The following is a 24,134-nucleotide window of genomic DNA, read 5'->3' as shown; positions in this document are numbered from 1 at the left end:
TAGTTAGGCATTGTAAAGGTGAGTTTCAAGCAAGTGGAAAATTTGCCTGTCCTGGATCTGCCGATCCCCATTGTTGCCGGATACCGAGGTTTTTACTGTATATCTGGATGACTGGAAATCTGAAACAATGCTGAAAACATGTAATAGCTCAAAGAGAGAAAAGTCATGTCATGATCATTTGAATCCTTTATAATGACCAGAAGGAATAAAAAGGGTGATTTTTCATGCTCTGTCTTATTAATAACATCAGAACAAAGAAAAGATTAGGATGGTTTGGACCAGCTATTCTCAACCTTTTTTTGACTATGGACCCCCCTTGGACTACGCTCAGAGTTTATGGGCCCCTTCCCGTGAAACAGTGAAGTTTTTTATTCTTCCATACTTCTCTCCTACCAACTACATAAAAACATACTAAATTTTTAATGTTACATGAAAAGAAAACAAGGCTTTCACTTAAATGTGCTGTGTTTCCCCCCCCCCCCCACCCCCACCCCCACCCCCACCCCCACCCCAACCCAAGGACAAGGGCACATTGGGGCCCCATTGAGAATGGCTGGTTTAGACAGAAGGGCATCTGATGCATACCACAGGAACATGACCCATTAAGAGCATTAGAAAATAATATGCAAAACATTATGATCTTCCTCAGGTTAAAGTCCATTATACATTTATTCAAATAAGTTCTCTCTTGCACCAAATCCTAATGATGGGGGATGAATAAAACATTTTTAGTGTCCAATCTCCATCAGATGTTAGTGACAACCTGATGATAACTTCCATCAGCAAAGTTCACTCATTTCCTGTATCATATCATGTCGTACTTTCAATTCCATGACAATTATTAGGAAGCTATAAGGAATGAAATGACAGGAGGCTCAGGACCAATATCAGATTTAACACTGAAGCAACTCATGTTTATTCTCTCAAGAATCAAAGTCCTACCCTTTAAATGTACAGGCACTCGGTTGAGCTCCACTGAGCGACCAAAGTGTTAACGAATAGAAATATTTAAATTATCACTACTGTAGATTTTAGAAAGAAAATCAAGACCTAGAATTTAGTTTTGTAAAACAAAATCCAAAATTTGAGAAAGAAATCGGTCGATGCTTTAAAGATTATCCACCAACATGGGCCAGTTTGGCTAAAACAAGAATGATGTTGGAAATACTAAGAGCCAACCTGACCTGCTATTACCTGCATTGTTTGTTCTTGATTTCCAACATCTGAATTTTCAAATACATTTTCAGTTAAGCTGGAAGTTTCACATCTGTGCTTTGAGAAAAAAGAATTGTCAGTGATGCAGATGAAGAAATAATCATATTTGTTATTACAATAAGGCAGAGGGAGGACTCAAATGGATCATAAACTTCAAATAACCACTTGCAATTCTGCAACTTTTTCCTTGCAGATTATTACACTATCTCTACATTTAAAAACACAATTATACTGAAACATGTCACACTTTGAAGCTCTTGCATGTGTGTATACAAGTACATTAAAATCAACCGGAAACTCAAACAAGTGGCAAAAACAAATCAAGGAAATAAATATATATTTATGGTGTGTGGTCACTGGGAGGTCCCTATTATTGCAGCGGACAAAACAAAGGTGCTGAACAGAACTATCTCCCAGTCTGCATCCAGTATATCACTTGTCGACTTACAAGAGCTGCTTCACTTGGAACGACTGTTTGGGGCCCTGAAAGGTGATGAGGAAGGATGTATGGGGGAAAACATAGCATTTCTTATAGTCACAGTGGTAGGTACTGAGAAGGCAGTTAGTGGGAAACGGGATGAGTCGATGAGGGGGACCTGGAGGGAGCAGTCCCTTGCTGAAAGTGGAGAGGAGATGGGAGGATGTGCCTGGTGATGGGATCATATGGTCTGGTGGTGGGAACCCCTCCCTGAGTCACTCTCTTTCCCTATCCTTCTGTCTCCTTCTTCCAGCTCCCCAACCACATCCCTTTCATTCCATTCAGAGAGCTAACCCCTCCATCAATCACTTTCTCTTCTGCCCTCCTACCTGTCCACCTATGACCTCTTACCTGTTAGCCTGTGTTCCTCTCCCTGCCCCTTCTCCCTCCTCTCCTCTTTTTATTGCAGGCACCTGCCTGCATTTTGCTCATTCCTTGACAAAGGGCTCAGGTCTGAAATGTTGATTACCCTTTTCTTCCTATAGATACTGTGGATGAGCACATCGAGGGCTGAAAGGCCTGTGCTGTGCTGTCGTGTTCTCCATCCTACCTGTTTAAATTACTCCAGCACTTATGTGTATTACACTGTACGTAGAGCAGAGTGACATCCATAACATCACAAAGCTTAGAAAGAGGAGGAAGGAAGATGAATCAGATTTGGAGAATTAAATTAATTATTTACATCCACTGTTGAACAATAATTGACCCTTATAGTTAATTTTTCAGCGGAGAAGGTACATTGTTCTGATGTCATTGGAATATACATAGGCACATAATTTAAATTTCTGAAAGTAAAAGAATCACTTAAATCATCACCAAACCAAATTATAATTATCAACAGCGCTCTGTTTTTTTTCATGGGTATTGACATTTTCCGTGTACTCAGTCACAATGTTGCACAACTTGCAAGGACATCAGTTCCGTGGGTGACCCATTAGTTGTTACTTAATGACCCATTAAACAAATTACCTACCCTAAAGATTATCCTTGGTCTCATGTCCTTTTGCTTATCAATGCTCTGGTGATTCAATGATAAGATATGATTTTGACTTGAGGAAATGTTGTCCAATCGCTTCAGGATAATCATTCTTTTTTAGCATTTTAATAATAATGCTGCCATCTGTCATTTTTAAAGCAATCACAGTTGAAAGTCCACGTCTCAAATGACTGCCAGCAGAATCAATTGTTTGTTGTCAGCATGTTTTCTGGGCTATTAGTGTACCCAATGTTAAACAAGATCGGGGGGGGGGGGCAGGGGCGGGGGGGTATTAATAATCTCTCCCACAAAGCCCAATTCCCAACATTTAATGTAATTTGTCTGAAAGGCTCTAATCTATTCTCTTCAACAGGTGAAGCCTAATGCAATTCAATTTGTATTCTAGTTTATGTTTTCATTTTGTTGACCTCTGTGAATTCAACTGCAGTAACAGGAAATATCTCACAATATTCGGCTGGCTACTCAAGTCAAAAATGAGAGAAAAAAAAAACTATTTAACTTTGAAAGTAATGAATCTTTGGAACTTATTCCCAAAAAGGAGGCCCAGTTGCTGAGTAGATCCATGACTGACATTAATAAAAGCTTAGATGTATAAATAGTATCAAGGGAAATGAAGTTAGTAGAGAAAAGTGGTGATGAGTTAAAAGATCACCCACAATTTCATAGAATAGCAGTACAGACATGAAAAACTGAATGAGTTACTCTTAGCTTTTTTTTTGTTTACATTCCAAATGTATATGTGACGTTGTAAGTTCCAGTTCTGAGATAATTGACCCAATAGGACATTCAAACCATTTTAGCTTGAGTACCTTTTCTCCACAATGCTGCCTGACCGAACAAATAGTTTCAAAACTTGCTGTGCAGTTTTGATTTTTCTTTTGGTGGAACATTCAGTCTATTGATGAATATGGGCATCTTTTGGAATCAGCTTCTAACATTGTTTCCACCTTTGTTGGAACACTGCTGTACGAAAGTTGAAACTTTGCACATTTGGCGAAAATGATCAAATAGTGTCCTCCATAATGTTTGGGACAAATACACATTTTTCCATTATTTGTCCCTGTGCTCCACATTTTTAAATTTGTAATCAAACAATCCATGTGATTAAAGTGCCCATTCCAGATTGTTTTAAAGATTATTTGTACACATTTTGTTTTGACCATGTAGAAATTACAATACTTTTTATACATTTCAGGGCACCATAATGTTCAGGACATTTGTCTTCACAGGTGTTTGTGAGTACTCAGGTATGTTTCATTGCTTCATTGGTGCAGGTATAAGAGAGCTAGGCTTGCTTCTAAGCTTATGATCACCTTTGGAGTCTGTAGTTGCTATTTTCAACATGAGGACCAGAGTTGTGGCAATGAAAGTCAAATAACCCATTATGAGGCTGAAAAACAAGAATCAAACAGTAAGAATATCACCCAGACATTAGGATTACCAAAATCAACTGCTGGAAGAAAGAGTGCACTGATGAGCTCAGAAATCACAAAGGAACTGACAGGCCAAGGAAGACCACTACAATTGAAGACAGAAGAATTCGCAGCATAATGAAGAAAAATCCCCAAATGTTTGTCCAACAGATCAGAAACATTCTTCAGGAGGCGTCAATGACAATTGTCTGCAGAAAACATCAGGAACAGAAATACAGAGGCTACACTGCAACAGGATGGCCAGATTACAGTTTGCCAAATAAAAAAATGTAAAAGATTCTGGAAAAAGGCCTTGGGCACAGATGAGACCGATTAATCTGTATCTGAGTGATCACAAGAGCAAAGTGTGGAGTCGTAAAGGAATTGCACAAGATCCAAAGCAGACTACCTCATCTGTGAAACATGATGGTGGGGGTTTCATGTACTGGGCATGTATGGTTGCCATAGGTACTGGTACACTTATCGTCATTGATGAAGTAACTGTTGATGACAGTAGCAAAATGAATTCTAAGGTGTTTAAAAACATCTTATCTACCCAAGTTTAAGCCAATTCCTCCAAACTCATTGGACAGCACTTAATCCTGCGGCAAGACAATGATCCCAAATATACTGCTAAAGCAACAAAGGAGTTTTTCAAAGGTAAAAACTGAAACATTCTTGAATGACCAAGTCAATTGCCCAATCTAAATCCAATTGAGCATGTCTTCCATATACTGAAAAGAAAACTTAAAGGAACAAGCCCCCAAAACAAGCAAGAGCTGAACATGGCTGCAGCTGAGGCCTGTCAGAGCATTATGAAAGAAGATACTCAGCACCTTGTGATGTCCATAAATCACAGACTTCAAGCCATCATTGCATGCAAGGGATATGCAACAAAGTACTAAACACAACTGCTTTTACATACCATCGCTATGTCCCAAATATTATGCACCCTGAAATGAGGGGACAATGTATAAAAAGTGCTGTAATTTCTACATGGTCAAATCAAAATGCACACAAATCTTTAATCTGGATTGTGCACTTTAATCACACGTAAATAATTTGATTACAAATTTAAAGTTGTGGACTACAGGGGCCAATTCAGGAAAAACGTGCCTTTGTCCCAACGTTCAGGAGGGCAGTGTAAACCAAATGATCATTCAAAACAAAATCTTATTTTTCTTCCTTTCTCTCACCTCTGCCCTTGCAGACATGGACATGACGGTAAATATTCACTTAAGGGCCTTTAGATAATGAGTTGCTTCATTAATTTTTTTTGATATAATATAAATTGTGACAGTTTTCACTGCTTATTAACACTTGTACAGTTCTAAACAAATTGCTTTAACAGGATCTTGAGTGTCTGTCATCCAACATCATGTTTTAGGATTGCAACGTGTTCTTCTTCTTTGGCTTGGCTTTGCAGACAAAGATTTATGAAGGGGTAAATGTCCACGTCACCTGCAGGCTCGTTTGTGGCTGACAAGTCCGATGCGGGACAGGCAGACACAGTTGCAGTGGTTGCAGGGGAAAAATGGTTGGTTGGGGTTGGGTGTTGGGTTTTTCCTCCTTTGTCTTTTGTCAGTGAGGTGGGCTCTGCGGTCTTCTTCAAAAGAGGTTGCTGCCCGCCGAACTGTGAGGCGCCAAGATGCACAGTTTGAGGCAATATCAGCCCACTGGCAGTGGTCAATGTGGCAGGCACCAAGAGATTTCTTTAGGCAGTCCTTGTACCTCTTCTTTGGTGCACCTCTGTCACGGTGGCCAGTGGAGAGCTCGCCATATAACACGATCTTGGGAGGTGATGGTCCTCCATTCTGGAGATGTAACCTACCCAGCGCAGTTGGATCTTCAGCAGCGTGGATTCGATGCTGTCGGCCTCTGCCATCTCGAGTACTTCAATGTTAGGGATGAAGTCGTTCCAGTGAATGTTGAGGATGGAGCGGAGACAACGCTGGTGGAAGCGTTCTAGGTGATGCTGGTAGAGGACCCATGATTCGGAGCCAAACAGGAGTGTGGGTATGACAACGGCTCTGTATACGCTAATCTTTGTGAGGTTTTTCAGTTGGTTGTTTTTCCAGACTCTTTTGTGTAGTCTTCCAAAGGCACTATTTGCCTTGGCGAGTCTGTTGTCTATCTCGTTGTCGATCCTTGCATCGATGAAATGGTGCAGCCGAGATAGGTAAACTGGTTGACCGTTTTGAGTTTTGCGTGCCCAATGGAGATGTGGGGGGGGTGGGGCTGGTAGTCATGGTGGGGAGCTGGCTGATGGAGGACCTCAGTTTTCTTCAGGCTGACTTCCAGTCCAAACATTTTGGCAGTTTCCGCAAAACAGGACATCAAGCGCTGAAGAGCTGGCTCTGAATGGGCAACTAAAGCGGCATCGTCTGCAAAGAGTAGTTCACGGACAAGTTGCTCTTGTGTCTTGGCGTGAGCTTGCAGGCGCCTCAGTTTGAAGAGACTGCCATCCGTGCGGTACCAGATGTAAACAGCGTCTTCATTGTTGAGGTCTTTCATGGCTTGGTTCAGCATCATGCTGAAGAAGATTGAAAAGAGGGTTGGTGAGAGAATGCAGCCTTGCTTCATGCCATTGTTAATGGAGAAGGGTTCAGAGAGCTCATTGCTGTATCTGACCCAACCTTGTTGGTTTTCGTGCAGTTGGATAACCATGTTGAGGAACTTTGGGGGACATCCGATGCGCTCTAGTATTTGCCAAAGCCCTTTCCTGCTCACGGTGTCAAAGGCTTTGGTGAGGTCAACAAAGGTGATGTCGAGTCCTTTGTTTTGTTCTCTGCACTTTTCTTGGAGCTGTCTGAAGGCAAAGACCATGTCAGTAGTTCCTCTGTTTGCACGAAAGCTGCACTGTGATTCTGGGAGAACATTCTCGGTGACACTAGGTATTATTCTATTTAGGAGAATCCTAGTGAAGATTTTGCCTGCAATGGAGACCAGCATGATTCCCCTGTAGTTTGAGCAGTCTGATTTCTCGCCTTTGTTTTTGTACAGGGTGATGATGATGGCATCACAAAGGTCCTGAGGCAGCTTTCCTTGGTCCCAGCAGAGCTTTAAAAACTCATTCAGTTTGGCATGCAGAGTTTTGCCGCCAGCCTTCCAGTCCTCTGGGCGGATTCCATCCATACCTGCTGCTTTGCCACTTTTCAGTTGTTCAATTGCCTTATATGTCTCTTCCTGGGTGAGGACCTCATCCAGCTCTGGCCTTAGGGGCTGTTGAGGGAGCTGAAGCAGGGCGGATTCTTGGACTGAGCGGTTGGCACTGAAAAGAGATTGGAAGTGTTTTGACCATCGGTTGAGGATGGAGATCTTGTCACTGAGTAGGACTTTACCGTCTGAGCTGCGCAGCGGGCTTCGGACTTGGGGTGAGATCTGCGCAACCTCACTCAACGCACCCCTACAGCCAACAAGGTTGTCATCCTTGGCGACTTCAATGCTCGCGTCGGCAAAGACTCAGAAACCTGGCCAGGAATCCTGGGCAAGCATGGTGTCGGCAAGTGCAATGACAACGGGCACCTCCTGTTGGAGCTCTGCGCAGAACAGCGGCTTGTCATTATAAACACCCTTTTTCAGCAGAGGGACAGCCTGAAGACTACCTGGATGCATCCCCGATCCAAACACTGGCACCTCCTGGACTACGTCCTGGTGCGAGAAAGAGACAAACGAGATGTGCTCCACACCAGGGTCATGCCCAGCACGGAATGCCACACTGACCACCGGCTGGTTCACTGCAAGCTCAACCTTCACTTCAAGCCAAAGTCCAGGAACAGTAAAGCCCCCTAAAAGAGGTTCAATGTTGGAAACCTGCAGTCAGACGAAGTGAGAGGAAACTTCCAGGCAAACCTCAAAGCAAAGCTCGAGGATGCAATCCGCCTCACGGACTCGTCCCCTGAAACCCTCTGGGATCAGCTGAAGACTACCATACTGCAATCCACTGAAGAGGTACTCGGCTTCTCCTCCAGGAAAAATAAGGACTGGTTTGACGAAAACAACCGGGAAATCCAGGAGCTGCTGGCAAAGAAGCGAGCTGCCCACCAGGCTCACCTTACAAATCCCTCCTGGCCAGAAAAGAAACAAGCCTTCCGTCGCGCAAGCAGCCATCTTCAGCGCAAACTCCGGGAGATCCAAAATGAGTGGTGGACGAGCCTCGCCAAACGAACCCAGTTCAGCGCGGACATTGGTGACTTCAGAGGTTTTTACGAGGCTCTAAAGGCTGTGTACGGCCCCTCACCCCAAGATTGCAACGTACAAGTTCAAATAACAACTGTTTTCAATATCGAATGGTGTATTTTCACACACCTGGCAAATTTTAAAGTCATGCTAAATAACAATGTTGTGTAAAAAAGAATTGCATGGACTTGGGCTCTTTCTTCATCAGGATTCTGAATACCAAGTGATCAGTGTCAAACTAATTCAAGTGTTGCTGGAACATATAGCATTTTATTTGATTCAAACACTTTTCAGGAATCTAGTCCATATTTTATGCTTAGCAATGCTACAATGCACATAATATTTGCATTCATGTCAGGGAGATTGAATTAGCTGATTTCCGAGAACCCTTTTTTCTGCCCCGAGTGAGCATAAAACCCAGAGGGTTTCTGGGCTCACCTGGATTGGTTCTGCCTTGGATGCCTTTGGGATTTTCTTTGCCTGTGCTCGATGTCACATCCGGTCGCTGGGACTTAAAGCTGGAGTTGCTGCTGCAGTCCCCACGCTGGTTCCAGAGTCACTCAGCTCAGGCTCATCAGTCTCGCAACACATCAAGCCCTGGAAAGCGGGGGATCTGGACCGAACGTCTTGGGGAGAGCCTGCTCTGCACCTACTGAGTTCATGCACATTGTGCAAGAAAAATGACCGCCCTGGTACTGTTCGCACTTCTACTCGCAGGGCAAGGTAAGGACGACTAATTGCTACTCGTTTCCGAGAATCTTCATCCCGTGGGGTGTCAGGATTCGTTTGATTTAAGTGGACAGAGTTGATGGAGGAACGCCAATGACCCCATTTCAGCACCAAGGACAGCAGGGCTTGCTGACACTCTTTCTCAGTGATTTGGCAGAACGAGCTCCCCCGAAGCAACCAACCCTCTGTCCCACAACGATGCCGAGGTTTTGGGGTTGCGCCTACATGGTATTTTAATACAATGCTGACCATTTAAATCGGTTCTAGAAACTCCAGTTCTCCACTCCTGCACTCTTCGACCTCTCGCCCTGCATCCCGTCTTGAACTCCCCCTTGCATAGACGGTCGATTCGGTAACATGTGTTTTTTTTATTTCCTTCCTGCAGCTTTCTCTTCTCCCGTGCCCGTTCAACCACCGAAAGCCGATACCAAGGTAAGATCGTCTCCATCAGATTATTGTTTGACCTCTTTGTGACCTTGATGTATCCCCCTCTACCCCCCACCTCCCACCTTGGGGACCAGGTTGTCGAGAACCACACTGACTGCCAAGCACCTTTTTTATTTGTAGATAATGAACTGCGTTGTGGAAGTCCTCTCGGACACGCTGTCCAAGCCCAGCCCTTTGCCAATTAGCCAAGAGTGTATGGAAGCTCTCAGGGGAGGTAGGCTGAACGCAAATCATTTCATTTTCCTATCAACCTTTCATTAAGCTAATTATGAAACCCATTTCATTTCTCGTGACCAACGAACTATCGCCTCCAGATTTTTAAGGCATGCTCGCTTTAAAGATTACGTTGATTTTAATTTAATTGGTTTAAATTGTTTTGTCCTCCCACGACTTAACTGTAAAATCTACAAATCTTGTCGCCATAAAATAGCTTGAGGTCTTTGGTCTCTGCTCTGGATTTGAATGAATTACTCATTTATTTTACAATTCTGTGCTCCTTGTAGACGAGAGAATAATCAACATGCTTCGACATCAAAATCTTCTGCGAGAATTGCAGGAAATTGCTGCTGATGGTAATCCCTGATAACTGTGTTACTTTGACTCTAAACTAGGAAGCTTTGTCTTTCAAAGACTGGTAGAATGTCAGAATGGTGCCACAATTATAAACTATTTTCCCATTGAACATCACATAGAACATGTGGCTCAGAAAACAGGTCCTTCTAGTCTGTGCGACACTGACCTGCCCCCAGTCCATAGCCTTCCATATCATTCCCATCCAAGTAGCTGTCCAATTTTTTCTTAAATGTGAAAACTGAGCCTGCATTTACTGATTCAGCTGGCATCTTGTTCCACACTCCCATAACTCTCGATGTGAAGAAGTTCGCCCTAATGTTCCCCTTTCACCCTTAACACGTGTCCACTGGTTTATATCTCACCTAAGCTTAGTGGAAAAAGCCTACTTGCATTTACTCTCATATAAACCCCTCATAATTGTGTAAACCTCTATCAAATTTCCCCTTATTCTTCTATGCTCTTGGGGAAATAAAGTCCTAACCTGTTTAACCTTTCCCTGTAAATCAGTTCTTGAAGTACGGGTAAATCTTCTCTGCATTCTTTCAAGCTTTCCTGTAGTTTGAAACTGTACACAATAGGCCAAATTTGGCAGCATGAGTTCATGGGCCGAAGGGCCAGATATCATGTTGTATGTCTAAATTAAAAGCAGCTCACATATACAGATGCTGTGCATTAGATTAATATCAATTGAATGCCTGAACAACATCCCACGTGGAAGCTTGTCAAAGGCCTTACTAAAGTCCATATAGGCAACATCCACAGCCTTTCCTTCATCAATGTTCCTGGTAACCTCCTCAAAAAAGTCTATAAGATTGGTTAAACACAACCTATTATGCACAAAGCCATGTTGACCATCTGAAATCAGTCCCTGGCTATCCAAATACTTGTATATTTGATCTCTTAGGACAACTTCCAATAGTTTACCCATTACTGATGACAGACTCGTGGGCCTATAATTTCCTGCGTAACATTTGGAGTTTTTTTAAATCATGGAACAATATGAACTACCCTCCAATCATCAGGCATCTCACCTGTAGTTAAAGACATTTTAAATATTTCAGCCAGGGGCTCTGAAATTTCAGAACTAGCTGCCCTCATGGCCTGAGGGTGTATCTTGTCAGGCTCTGGAGATGTATCCACCCTTATCTACTGGGGGCTGTAGGTTTATTGGCCATAATTGGGCAGCATGAGTTCATGGGCCGAAGGGCCAGATATCATGTTGTATGTCTAAATTAAAATTTTAAAACATTCCCCACTTCCTTTAAAAGTGATTTTCAACTTTACCCCTTGTAATTTTTGAAGGACCACAGCACAGGGGTGTAGCTTGTAGGGCTCCAGCCTCTCACCTCAAGGAACCCAGATTCACTCAGCATCTATCTGTGTGGAATTTCAATGCTCTCTGTGTTCACCTGGGTTTCCTCCAGGTGCTGAGGTGTTAAAGTTAGTAAGCTCATTGGCCATTAGAAATTGCCAATAGTGTGATGATGAATGGTAGAATCTAGGGAGAGTTGTTGGGAATGTGGGGAGAATGATATGGGAGCAAGGTAATCGATATTATCTATTGGTCTGAATGGCCCATTACTATGCTGTATGAATCTATCACCCTGAGCTTGCTGTCATGTAATAGCCCATATTGGTCATTTGCTTGATAAAAGTCTTGCTAGATTTAATAGAGGTGGCTGCTACTACTGCCACTTGATACCTGACATGGGAGGAAATACCAGGGTATTTTCAAATTGTCCATTGAGCTACTGAGGACTCTAAGAACATCTTTGGTTGCTTGCAGAGATTCTTTCCATATTCGGACACCTCCCACTCTACTTAAATGTAGATCCATTATGACCTAAGGTTCTCATGAAGTCTCAGCTGCCTATTTTGGGGGAAAAAAAAGAAGCACCTTTCTGGGCTGAGATTCTAGCTAATGCCAATTACCTGTTGGTAACTAGCATATTACATTAGCCCAAACAAAACAGATCAACTGTCTTAACTCAACCATTGAACAAAATGTTCAGCTTGGCAATCTGATTTGAGCAACATTAAATAAGGCACTTGTAAAGGTACATGCATTTAATATCAAAAACTGATACTGCCAATTGTACCATACCAATTTATTACCACATTCTACATTGCCAAAGAATGTGAAAGCTTAATTCTCAGTGGCAAAAGATTAGTACAGCAAAACCCCTGGAATCAGGCACCCATGGCGATTGGTAAATGCCAGATAAGTGAATTTTCCGGTTGTTTAATTTTTTTTTTGTGCCAGTTGCTTGAGACTGCCTTTTGTTTGAATTCCGGATAACGAGGACTTAACTGTTTTTGATGTCATCAGCCTCTGATTCTATTAATTGGAAAGCTGAAGAAAGCAATGATATTTAATTTCGATCAAATCCAACCAGCCTGGGCGCGACAGAAAGTCAGCTTTGATTCTATAACAAATTCTCTTTGCTATTTTGATTCAGGGGCCAATGAGAAGGCTCTGCAGATGAAGCAGAGCAATGATTATAAAGAAAAGCATCTTCCAGGTCTGAAGAATCAAGATAACAAAAAGATACCATCATTAGGTTCGTGTTGAGGTAAACCCAGCAAGGGCACTTTGCAAAAACTCACTTTTCAAACACCTGGTGTAGATGCAATTTCTAAACAGTTATGAAGCATCAGCGAAATCATGTCCAGGAAGCATTTCAGACGTATATTTTTGTAGGTTACAGCAATTTTATTTCACAAATATAATTCAGCTGACAATGCATAAAGTAGATTACGTGGCATACAAAAATAGAATTGCAAGATCTTACATAGATTTTCAACCATATTGTAGCACTGATTATTGTCAACCTTTGGAACATATCAACAATCTGCAAAACAGGTCAAATGTTACCTCATCACTTGGGTAGCAACAAATTTTATTTTATTTGGTGTACATTGCTATCATGTTGGGGAGGGGTAGGGTTGGAGGTAGTTTTAATTTTTAATTAAGCAATAAAACAACTTCTGTGCTTTTGTTCCTCTTGGAAATTGTTGGACAAATTTGACTTTGATTGGGAGAACTTAACCAATTTAATTATTATACTACTTGTATTCATCTCCACTTTTGGGTGTCCAATGTATACAAGTGATCAAAGACATTGTTATATTCATTATTATCATTGATCTAAAAGCACATCACGGGACAACAAATGTTTTTCTAAGGTTTGCTTCCTGAAAAAAAAAATTGGGGATCGTGATAGACAACTTCAGGCTCAACACCAAGATAATTTCAAATTTGCTATATCACATAGGAAGTTGAGAAACATTAAATTTTATAGAATTTAACATGTTTAATTGCATAATGATGCTGAGCCATGCTCTCAGGTTGACACCACATGTTGCACAACAATTTGAGAGTTTGTCTTGGTCATCAATTTGACAATCAAAAGAGAGCTCATGACTTTCTTAATAAGTGCAGTGCATCTTTGAGCCTTGAGCATATACTCACCACATATGTGACAATGTATCACAGCTGAGGTGACATTGATGAGACATTTCCGCTGTATTGAATCTTCCTGAAGACAATAAATTGTTTAGTACACTCACTATGCTATTGCCTGAAGAACATGTGCATCAACATGCATTCAATTGATATTAATCTAATGCACAGCATCTGTATATGTGAGCTGCTTTTATAGCCTGTCTGCATTTATCCTGACAAAGTCCTAAGATAACATTTCCATAGCACCTGCACTGAGTGCATGCCCAGGCATGCTTGGACTGACTAAAACAGCTTGATTTGTGGGCAGTGTACTAATAGATCTAAAATATGACAGGAAATCATAAAAAATATTTTGTATCTAAAACAAAAAGGCATGTAGTCAAAACATTTTAAGGTAATTTTCATGATCGCTAGCCCAAAATCCATAAAATACACCCAAAAGTGTTCAGGAAGCAAAATCTTCATTGTCCAGTATAATCAATGAATTTTTGAAATTTCAATTGGTGTATTGATTGCTCTGCAGAAAGAACTCAAAAGAATCTAGCAGATGAGTACCAAAGAACATCTACTGAGAAAATGGAAATTGAAGAGGGGAGACAACCATATGCAAGCAGCCACAGCTTTATGAATATTGAGGATACAACCACAGATTCAAGCATCATTGCGACGGACAGGAATAGAGGAACAGTAAGGAGAGTTCCAATAGAAGATGAGTCAATTAAAAATGCATCCTCAGAAAATGAATCTGATGTGGACCAGTCCCAGGATCACGAGCAAAGAGAGGAGCATAGTACAGAGGCACATGAAGATCAGTTCACTGAAGAGGTGAGTGAAGATGAAATAACAAAGAGTGAGGAAGAAAATGATGACAATTATGAAGATAGCAAGGATGAAAAGATAGTTTATAGTGAAGAACCCTCACAAGAAGACTGGGAAGATGAAGCAACCAACAGTGACAGTTCAGACATGGAGGAAAATGGGACAGTCTCCGATGAAGAAATAAAGTTTAATGAGTATAACAAGGGTCACCAGAGTTCAGGAAAATTAGAGGAAGAATATTCAAGCAAGAGTGGTGAAAAGGATGAGTTACCTGAAGAGTGGAAGGAGAAAAAACCAAAGATGGATGAATATGCCCCAGACCAAAAGGTGAAACATGAAGAAATAAGTCAGGAAGATAAATTGATCAGATTTGAAAATCCCACGCCACATGGCAGACGTGGTCGTTTCCAACGCTTGCAGGGAAATAGAAGATCTAATCCTGAGGAAGATGGACAGAAAAAGATGTCCACTGCATCAACAGTTTTGCGAAGAAAGCTTGACGGTGTGGAGGATAAGAAAGAAGAGGAAGGAAGTGCCATAAGGAAAAATGAGGTTTGTTATTTTTAAGTACAAAACTGATGTATTGTGGTGTTTATTACCATAAACATAATCGGGATTATGGTCGAGATCTTTAGCCTGTTAAAGCAGAGTAGTCCATAGTCAAGTGAAGTCTGATAAGAGGAGGAATTGTATCACTCAGGCAGTAGTGAATCTGTGGCTTTCTCTGCCCAAGAAAGCTGTAGAGGCTGTGTCATTGAATGTATTTGAAACTCAGATTTTTAAAGAATGGGGTAAGTTATGGGGAACTGATGGGTAAGTGGAATGGAGTTCAGGGCCAGATCAGCCATCTTATTCAATGGCAATGCAGGATTAATGGGACAAATAGTGTATTCCTGCTCCTATTTCCTAAGCTTGTTTGGGTTGCTCTCTTTGGGGAGCAGATGTTCCTGTCGATTGGCAACTGCTTGTAAACTCTCAGCCCCTGTCCTTGGGGAGACCAGTACATCAACTCAGAAAAACAAGAAAAAGGCTGCCTTTCTGTTTGACATCTTTAAAGCTTGATAGATTGTGGTTTGGTTTGTGACAATTCTTTCCATCTAGTTAAGTGTTGGCAGGGCATGTGACATTCGTTCAGTCTATGGTTTTGAACTAGATTGGTTAAAATTGTGGATTATTAATGGGTGGTTCATCCCCTCCACCTGTTCTTGCTCAGGTTACATACATTGCTAATGAGACTGGTCTCGTAATAGAAAACCAAGAGGACAAGGAAAGGTGCTTTAAGAGATGTTATTAAAGTATGCACTTGATGCATATTTGCCTGAACATTCCATAAGAGATGTGAGAGAGTGATCTTCAAATGATGCTTGGTGAAGGGCAATGAGTGTTGCCACACTGGAAGGCGGAGAGTAGGTGTCAAATCTTGGGAGCGGTTCCAGACTGTACGTTGAGAGAGGAATTTGAGCATTACAATAGCCCGATGTAATAAAAGTTATCCTTATTTTAAAGTAATGGCTTGCTAACATGGCTATCTGACATAGCTGGAAATAGGAATGTTGAGCTCCAAGCAACTGAATGAACAAAATATGATCATCTCAATCCAAACATTTTAAAAGGCCAAGACTAAGAAACAATGGGGACAAGATTTTCAACAAGGTGGTCCCTTGAAATTGAAAATACGACAAGAGACATTATGAGGAAAACACTACAAATGTACCGTGTTCAGACATCTTTAACTACAATTGTACTGTGGTGTAGAAACAATTTTTATGAATTCCGTAAATAATTTAGAAATAGTAGGGCATCCTAACACAAGTAAAACAGTGAAAAGAAATGTATATTGCACTTTTTATTATAACACTGTTTCTATTCTTGCACTACCGGCTGTATTTTGTTGAGGTTGACTTGCCTGGATAGCATGCAAAACAACGTTTTTTAAATTTTGTGACAAGCATTTCCATTCTAGGGCAAGGAAGACTGGGCAATATGATTTCATGCAGGAATAAAATGCTTGGACAAAAATGATAAATTTTTTTGTGACCATCATATAGGAGTTTTATTCAAAGGTCTAATGCTATCATTTCTGTCTCATATTTCCAACTGCAGGCAACTTTCTCCAGCATCTAAATAAAAATGTGCAAGGGAAGTGGGTAATTGTGAAATAGTTTGGTTAGAGGTCACTTCACCCTTTGCTTTCTTTGAATCCTCATTCTAAATATGTCATCAGTATCAGTTAAGCCACTTCCAAATCTTATAACTAGTACCATGTTAATTGATAGGGCTCAGGTTACATTCAGAGAAAGGGTAGATCATCTAATGTTATCAAAATTTTGTATCTCAATTTGACTTGAAGTGATTCTTTTACTTTTTTATCCATTGTTGTGTAGGAAAGGTGTTTATAAATATTATTATTGGATGAAGAGTAGAGTATTTCTGAAATCAGATAGGTGTGTGTGCGCGTGTGCCCAATAAAGTCAAATGTATGTTAAGAAATTGCTGTAAACAACCTTGAAAGAGACAAATAACAAGATGTTTATACAGAAAAGGAAAAACTATTCTAATAATCTAACCCCCTCCCTTGTGAAGTTATGATTCAACATGTATGTTCCAACAATGTATGAAAGAAAGGACCACCAAACCATAAAATGAGATCCATAAATTCTGTAAATAATCAAGGAATGGGCCCCATAAATTTAAAAAGTTAAAGTTAATTTCATTAGTTGAGCATCTAATTTTTTTCCAGAGTCAAACATGCCATCACATCAGATAACCATTGAATTTGTGTAGGAGGAACAACATCCTTCCATCTCATAAGCATAGCTTTTCTTGCAATAAGGAGAGCAAAGGCAATGTGGGATTGTAGCGCAGACAAATTTAAATCAACCGACTTGCTTATTCCAAATACGGCAAGGAAAGAATTAGGAGCCAAATTAACATTAAGAATTAATGACAAGATATGAAAGATACTTTCCCAATAATTGGAAAGTGAGGAACATGACCAAAACACATGAAATAATGTACCTTCTTCAGTCTTACATCATCATACTTTGATGAGAAATTAGAATGAAATTTAGCCAATTTTAAATTGCAACCATGAATATCGGGCACTTAAAGAAGATGAATTAACCAATTTCAAAATAGAATCCCATGTAGCATCAGAAAATTCTTGTTGAAAATCTTGTTCCCACCGTTTCTTAGTCTTGTCCAGGGAATTACCACTAGACATCAATAATAAATGAGAGAACTGATATCAACTTTTTGGTATTTAATTTAAAATTATCATCTTTAATTCCACATCTTAAGGGAGATTTAATACCAAGGAATTTAAAAAGTTCCTAATCTGTAAATATCTAAAAAAAATGATATTTAGTTATTTTAAATTTAGAAGATAATTGTAGATGTGACAGAATTCAATGGGTAACAAGAACCATTAGCCTCCAGCTGTCCATGCTGCACTTGAAGCTCTTTCTGCCCATATTTATCTAAATCGCAGGGCAAGCTTCCATTCCAGCCACCTCTTTGTGTTGGTTCAACACTCCTGATAATGGTAATTTGCAGTGCAGATTTTTTTTAGATCCATGAGACAATGAGGAATAACCTCCAAGTGATAAAGCTTGTGGTCCACTATTTTGCTGACCCTATCAGAGATCCAGCTTCTGGCTTGTCCACCTATCATTTCTCGACTTCTTTTTCTTCTACACTCCCACCGGTAACCACCACTTGGCTGGTGTTCCTCCCTTCTTCCCTTCCCCCACCTCCACATCTTTAGTCTGGCATTGTTGGATTTTCAGCATTCCTGAAGGGCTCAGACCCAAAATGCTGACTGCCTTTTGCTTCCTATGTTTACTTTGTGATCTGCTGAGTTTCTCCTGCATTTTTGTGTACCGCTCTCGAGCCCAGCATCTGCAGATTTTTTTAAAAAATCTCGATACACAAAAGAAACACATTTTGTCTTTTCCATATTTTGTATCTCCCTTCCTGAAAACATTGACTACTGCAGAGCAATGCCAATGCCAGGGGTAGGTTCCAGCAACTCATCAGTTGGTAATGAATCAATGCATAGCATTGATGAGGCGTGATAAGTGCTTATTTTTCAATTTAAGGATCTTCAGTGGATGTATACTTCTGACTACCTAATGTGTAATGATCAAGAGGTATTTTCTATCCAGCAAACTCTGTGCACAGACATGACATTCTGACTGACCAGCTTTGAACATGCACCTCTCCACCCTATTCCCTCTCCATTCACAGAGTTATACCCCATGTGTCCTCCTCCCCTTCCATCTATAACCTCTTGCGTATGCTCCTCCCCCACCATTTTATTCAGACACCTGTGCCTTTAAACAGTAAATGTCTAAAAATCCAGATGCCAGAAATCCAGACCACTTCTTGACCACTCTCAGCTTTTGTGTGTGTGTGCATTGCTTCAACGCCATAAATGTACTGCCCGAGAATCTGGAAAATCCAAAAATCTAGACCAGCCAAATTCCCAAGCAGTCCAGATTTTAGGACTTTTACTGTACCTTGATGAAAAGAAATGTTGGTCATCTATCTTTCTTTGCTACATAACGTACATTGTTTTACCTGCTGAGTTTCTCCAGCATTGTTTTCACCAGGTCTACAATAATTAGATCACATGGTCATAGACCATGAAAACAGATCCTTCAGGCAATTCAGTCTGCATTGACCTTAGCGCTAATCGCATTTTATTCTTCTCACATTCCTATCAGCTCTCCCTTAATTTCACTTATTGCCTGCCAACAGGGGGAACCCAGAGTGGCCAGAAACCTGTTAACCTGCTGGACTTTTGGGATATGGGAGCAAACTAGGGCACCCAGATGGAACCCACATAGGTCAGAAAGAGAACATGTAAACTGCACAGTTAGCAGCAGTGGTCAGGTTCTGATAGCTCAGTGGTTAGAGCATTGGCCTTGTAAACTAGGGGTTGTGAGTTTGTTCCTCACTGAGGCCTTGTTTCTGTGGTGACTCTCTATTTTCCTTACAGTAGATAAAGAATTTCAGGTATGTTACATTCTAAATGTATTATTACATAACAATCATGAACTTTTACCTCTACCAACTTGAGTCATTGGAATTATTGAGGAACCAATTTGGCTGGTTGCATTATACTTTATTTGGATGCTTACTGATTTGAGGCAATTGAGAGGTTCCACTGCTTTGCTTCTCAGTATGTGCATTAGTGAAGAAACTGAGATTTTGCATGATTTCCTTATTCAGAAGAATGCAGGGGACCTCATAGAAGTATTTTGAATTTTAAAAGGCCTGAATAGAGTAGATGTGGCAGTGTTGTTTCTCACAGTAGTGGAGTTTAGGACAAGAGGACACAACTTTAGGACCCATTTAAAACAGATGTGGAGGAATTTCTTAAGCCAGAGCGTGGTGAACCTCTGGAATTTGCTGCCACAGGTGGCTGTGAAGACCAAATCGTTGGGTGTATTTAAGGCAGAGATTAATGGATATCTAATAGTCAGGATATCAAAGGTTAAGGGGAGTTGGGCTGAATGGGAGAACAGATCAACATACAATGGAATGCTGGAGCAGACTCAATGGACTGAATGGCTTACTTCTGCTCCTATGTCTTGTGACCTGATGATTTCCAGAATGGTAGAAAGAGCATTAACTCTGACCATAGATTCACATAGATAATTGCCTACCACTGGTGGACTTTACTCCACCACACTGTATTCCAGATGGTGGGCTCATGAGTTAATTTTCCATAAATCTAATACTGTATGTACCAGAATTAAAGTTAATATTTCATGTCAAATTTTGGGGGGGGGGGGGCTTGACCTTTATATGGGTTATACTTATAACCACAATAAGTACCTGCATCATTCAAGGCATTGGGAGCTCAAATAGCTGGGACCAGTGATAAGTCTGTGGCCAGGGTGTTGGGAGCTCTGGTGGGTTGGAGGCTGGGGTGAGGATCTCTGTCGCAGCCTCCGGAGCACCTGTGGGCAGGTAACCAGGGATGGGACATTGGGAGCTCGGGTGGGCAGGCAGCTGAGGTGAGGGTTTGTGGTCAGGGCGTTGGGAGCTTGGAGGGTTGGGCAGCTGGAGCTAAAAAAATGGGAGGTTGACTATTACATGAGTATACATGGTAATATTTACACAAGATTTGCATGCATGTTATATGCAAATAGACAATTAAATAAGATAACTCAATATTCTTCCTGTTGCATACAATGTAAATATGGAATTTCACACTCAGTGAGGTGACTTAACACAGGAATGAGAGCAAAAGGTGCAGAAATTAAGAGAGGACAAAATGTGTAGTTAGGGATCTAATTTTAAATGTGCATTTAAGGATACAACACTGCATTTGTGCCACTAGTTTCAGCTTCAGTGCTAAACTTGTGATATCTAACAAGAGGATTGAGACTCAAATTGCCTGTAAAGTGAAGCAGAGAAAGGCACAAACTAATTTCATTTTCCTCTGGTGGGATTAAGTCCACACCCTGGTGGACTTTACTTCACCACACTGTATTCCAACTCTGGTACATCAGAAAATCCTTTTGCAAACCTAGTTTCAATTGATGGATTTGCAAGTGGCAGATACCATGTTGACTTCAAAGTTTGGAGTTCAAGATGGCAGAAGCACAAATTTGGGGTGCAGTGTTTATTTTCACCTTATTGGTTACCAAAAGTAGGTGCTGTCCCATTATACTTTGATTCTGAATATTTTGTAGACTGGTCCCCTAAGAGAATGTCTAGTCTTCACCTTGAGAGCTCATTTACTTCTGAACATTTAGTCCAGCTTAGGTTCAAGGTTCATCATGTGGTCAACTGTAAAATATGGACTTGCCCCACTTTGCTCTGTGCTAGTTTATCAACATGACAGTTGACTTGCTCTTTTTCAAAAATTGTTTATTAAAGAAAATACTTTAAATCTATAGCCCCCTTCACATTTGCAAGTGATTCCCAGGAATTAACGGCCAATCTGCCTTTTAAGTGTCTAGCGTGAAAGCAAAATCAGCTCCGTGCCGGCATCAGATGATGTCATCTCACGCCGGAGAATGATGCTCTCGACCCAAGTACAATCGCTAGCGTTGCAATCAGGCAAGTGCGAAACGGGCAATTGCACTGTGGAATTGAAATGGCCCAAGTTTTTGCATGAGTGCAGGAATGTGAAGGAATAAAAGATTAAAAAGAAGGTATAAACTTTGCTGTGGGAAAGTTGCAGTGAGAGAGAGAGGAAATAAATAGCAATAGTGGACAATTTTTAAACAATGTGGGAAAGTTGGTAGCACTATAAGCCCACAATTTATAGACTGGGGGAAAAAGCTACCAACTTTCCCACGGTGGATAAATTGTGCACTATAGCGCTACCAACTTTCCCACGCTGTTTAAAAATTGTCCTCTATTGCTATTTATTGCTAGCACTTTCCCACAGTCCCTTTATAAAGGTTTATATAGGTCGGCACAACAACAACAGGAGCTGAAGGGCTCATTACTGTGCCATACATAAAGTTTAATTAAAATTATGTTCAAATAATACATTGATCAGGATTTAGGGCAGGTCCACCATAGCTCGATGTGTCATGAAATCACTGGTAGAAGGTAGAACAATCCTACCCCCGGGGATGGCTTCTTGCAAGTGTGAAAGATTCCCAGTTAGGAGTGATCAAGTGTGAAAAGCCAAACCCCCATTCCTATCCTGGGACGCTGAACGACCAATTTAGTGGGACGTAAGTGGAAAAGGGGCTTATGACTGCTCAAGTACAGTACTCTGGAGTAGACTACACAGTGGACTGTGATTGTATTATTTCGTGCAGATCCATCTGAATTTGAGAGCAAAGATAAACAGGGCACAGTGGAGTGTATAAAATCTGAAAATAAACTAAGCGAAAAACTGAAGTGCAGTCTGTAAAATTAAAACCCAACAACCAGGGGAAAACCAGTCTGTTTCAGTTTTATTAGCTCATAAACAAGTTCAGATAACATCTTCAGAGCATCTCTCAAAACAAGGATAATTTTTACTGCAATTGCATTCAACTTCCATTGCAAACTGGCTTTAATTTACTTTTAAAAAAAATCCATCTGGTTAAAGTAATCTCAAACTTTTCTTGCACTTGTGCTTTGCAGTTATTATTGATATCCAGCTTTTGAGAGATAAATTACGGTCTTAGCAGATACCTCTTAGACTATGTTAAAACTGCAATTCTCATGGCTCAGTTCAAATACTTATCCTTTGGACCGACAAACTACACTAACGTCCAGTCTTTTAGAATGGCTGCCATTTCTTTCCATTATAGTCATTTAGTTATAGACTGTTACAATAGTCTTTCTCTGAAATTATCAGTTATCTTTATACTGAGAAAGTATATTTGAAGCAATAATGCAATGAATGCTCAACTTAATATTTTCTCAGGAACAAGTGGAAAGCCTTGAAGAGATGGAAAGTGAACTGGAAGCAATGGCAAGGAGGTTACACCAAATGCGTAGTAGCTAAATGTAATGCTACAAAGCTTAACAACAAAGCAACTAACAGCACCTTCAAAGTACACTTTATTTGACAAATAATATTTTATCAAGTGGACTAAATGCATTAGTGCTCAAACCAATTTCTTTATTTTTTTTCCCTTTGAGGTGCTGCCATACTTATTCTCACCAAAATTTTTTGCATCATTTTATTCTCATGGCATTCTTTTCTTTTTACAATAGTTGAATGAGTTTACAATATTTCACTTTATGCATTCAAATGCAATGGCTTTTTAGAATACCCTATGAAATGATATGAAATTCATTAAATGTTGTACTTGGTCACTGTCTGTGCCAAGTCAAATTAATTGTACTGTACATTCTATATTACAATATATGTAATTAAAATAAATTAGCCCATGGTCTTTGCAATGTTTTTTCCTTTTATGGAGGGGGAAAAAAGTGAAGTTTCCAGATTTAATTAAGGTGTGAATGAGCAGAGAGATCCTTAGAAGGTGATTGTGTGTGATGATGTAATTTATGTGACTTGGATTTGGAATATTATAGCAAAGAAGCAATTACATAACATTGTAAAATCACTGGTTATGGATCAACTGGAGAGCCATAGACATGTATGAACTCAAAGCTTGATGGAAAATCTGAAAACCTTAAAGGATAAGTGGTTTATTAGGGCTGTTACAAGGGATGAGTATTTTCAGTTATAAGAAGAGGCTAGAACAATTAGGCTGTTCTCCATGAAAGGGACAATTAAGAGGTGATTTAATGAAGTTTCAAAACAAACATTTCTCTTTTCAATTGGCTTTTATAATAAATACAGCACAATGAAGAAAAGGGACTGAAACTGAAAATACAATATCACTCATGTATATATATCAAGATAAAACTTCAAACAGTATAAATTCGGTCCTCCCTCCACTGCACTGGGTGAAGACATCAAAAATATATTTTTTATTTATATATACTATTTAAAAAACACCTAGCCCACTCTATTAAAAAAGAAAACTAACCAAAAAAAAACATAACACCTGAGCATCTTATCCTGAGGGTTACATATATTTTGTAGTTTCGTTCATAATCACATTAAAAACATTTTCATCAAATAAAACATAAAAGGTCACCATGTATCTTGAATTTCACCGATGAATCAAACACATGATATCTAATTTTTTTTAGACTTAAACAGGACATAATATGAGAGAACCATTGCAACACTGTTGGAGGTCTAGAGTCTTTCCATTTGAATAAGTTGGCTCTTCTAGCCAACGATGTAGAGAAGGCCACAACCTGTGGTGCAGGTACAGAAAAACTGCCTATGTCTGGTTCAATAACCCCAAAAAGAGCAGTTATTGGATTGGGTCA

The 24,134-nt window shown here is 40.3% G+C and overlaps 1 protein-coding gene and 1 long non-coding RNA gene across 3 annotated transcripts; one reads left to right on the top strand and one right to left on the bottom strand.

Annotated features, from left to right (window-relative positions):
- Positions 1-682: 682 nt before the first annotated feature.
- LOC138752293 (uncharacterized) lies at positions 683-2,311 on the bottom strand. The gene is made up of 3 exons (XR_011350492.1): positions 2,244-2,311; positions 1,195-1,267; positions 683-849 (listed from the first exon to the last, which is right to left on the bottom strand). It is a non-coding gene; the product is annotated as an uncharacterized lncRNA (long non-coding RNA).
- A 6,627-nt stretch (positions 2,312-8,938) lies between these two features.
- On the top strand, positions 8,939-23,169 carry chga (chromogranin A). Of its 2 annotated transcripts, XM_069915230.1 has the most exons (7): positions 8,939-9,004; positions 9,396-9,442; positions 9,578-9,671; positions 9,961-10,029; positions 12,490-12,583; positions 14,027-14,867; positions 22,705-23,169. In XM_069915230.1, exons 1-7 carry the CDS (start codon positions 8,962-8,964, stop codon positions 22,783-22,785), a joined length of 1,269 nt encoding a protein of 422 aa, XP_069771331.1. In that variant the 5' UTR covers positions 8,939-8,961; the 3' UTR covers positions 22,786-23,169. The 2 variants fall into 2 exon arrangements, 1 of the variants encoding a protein (XP_069771331.1); XR_011350491.1 differs by lacking the exons at positions 8,939-9,004; positions 9,396-9,442; positions 9,578-9,671; ... (1 more) ...; positions 12,490-12,583; positions 14,027-14,867 and adding an exon at positions 19,404-19,500 and having other exon boundaries at positions 22,705-22,792.
- Positions 23,170-24,134: the final 965 nt, after the last annotated feature.

The sequence above is a fragment of the Narcine bancroftii genome, chromosome 2, assembly GCF_036971445.1.
Source record: "Narcine bancroftii isolate sNarBan1 chromosome 2, sNarBan1.hap1, whole genome shotgun sequence".
Classification (NCBI taxonomy): domain Eukaryota; kingdom Metazoa; phylum Chordata; class Chondrichthyes; order Torpediniformes; family Narcinidae; genus Narcine; species Narcine bancroftii.
The sequence above is the reverse complement of the archived record's forward strand: the minus strand, read 5'-3'. Positions and strand labels throughout refer to the sequence as shown.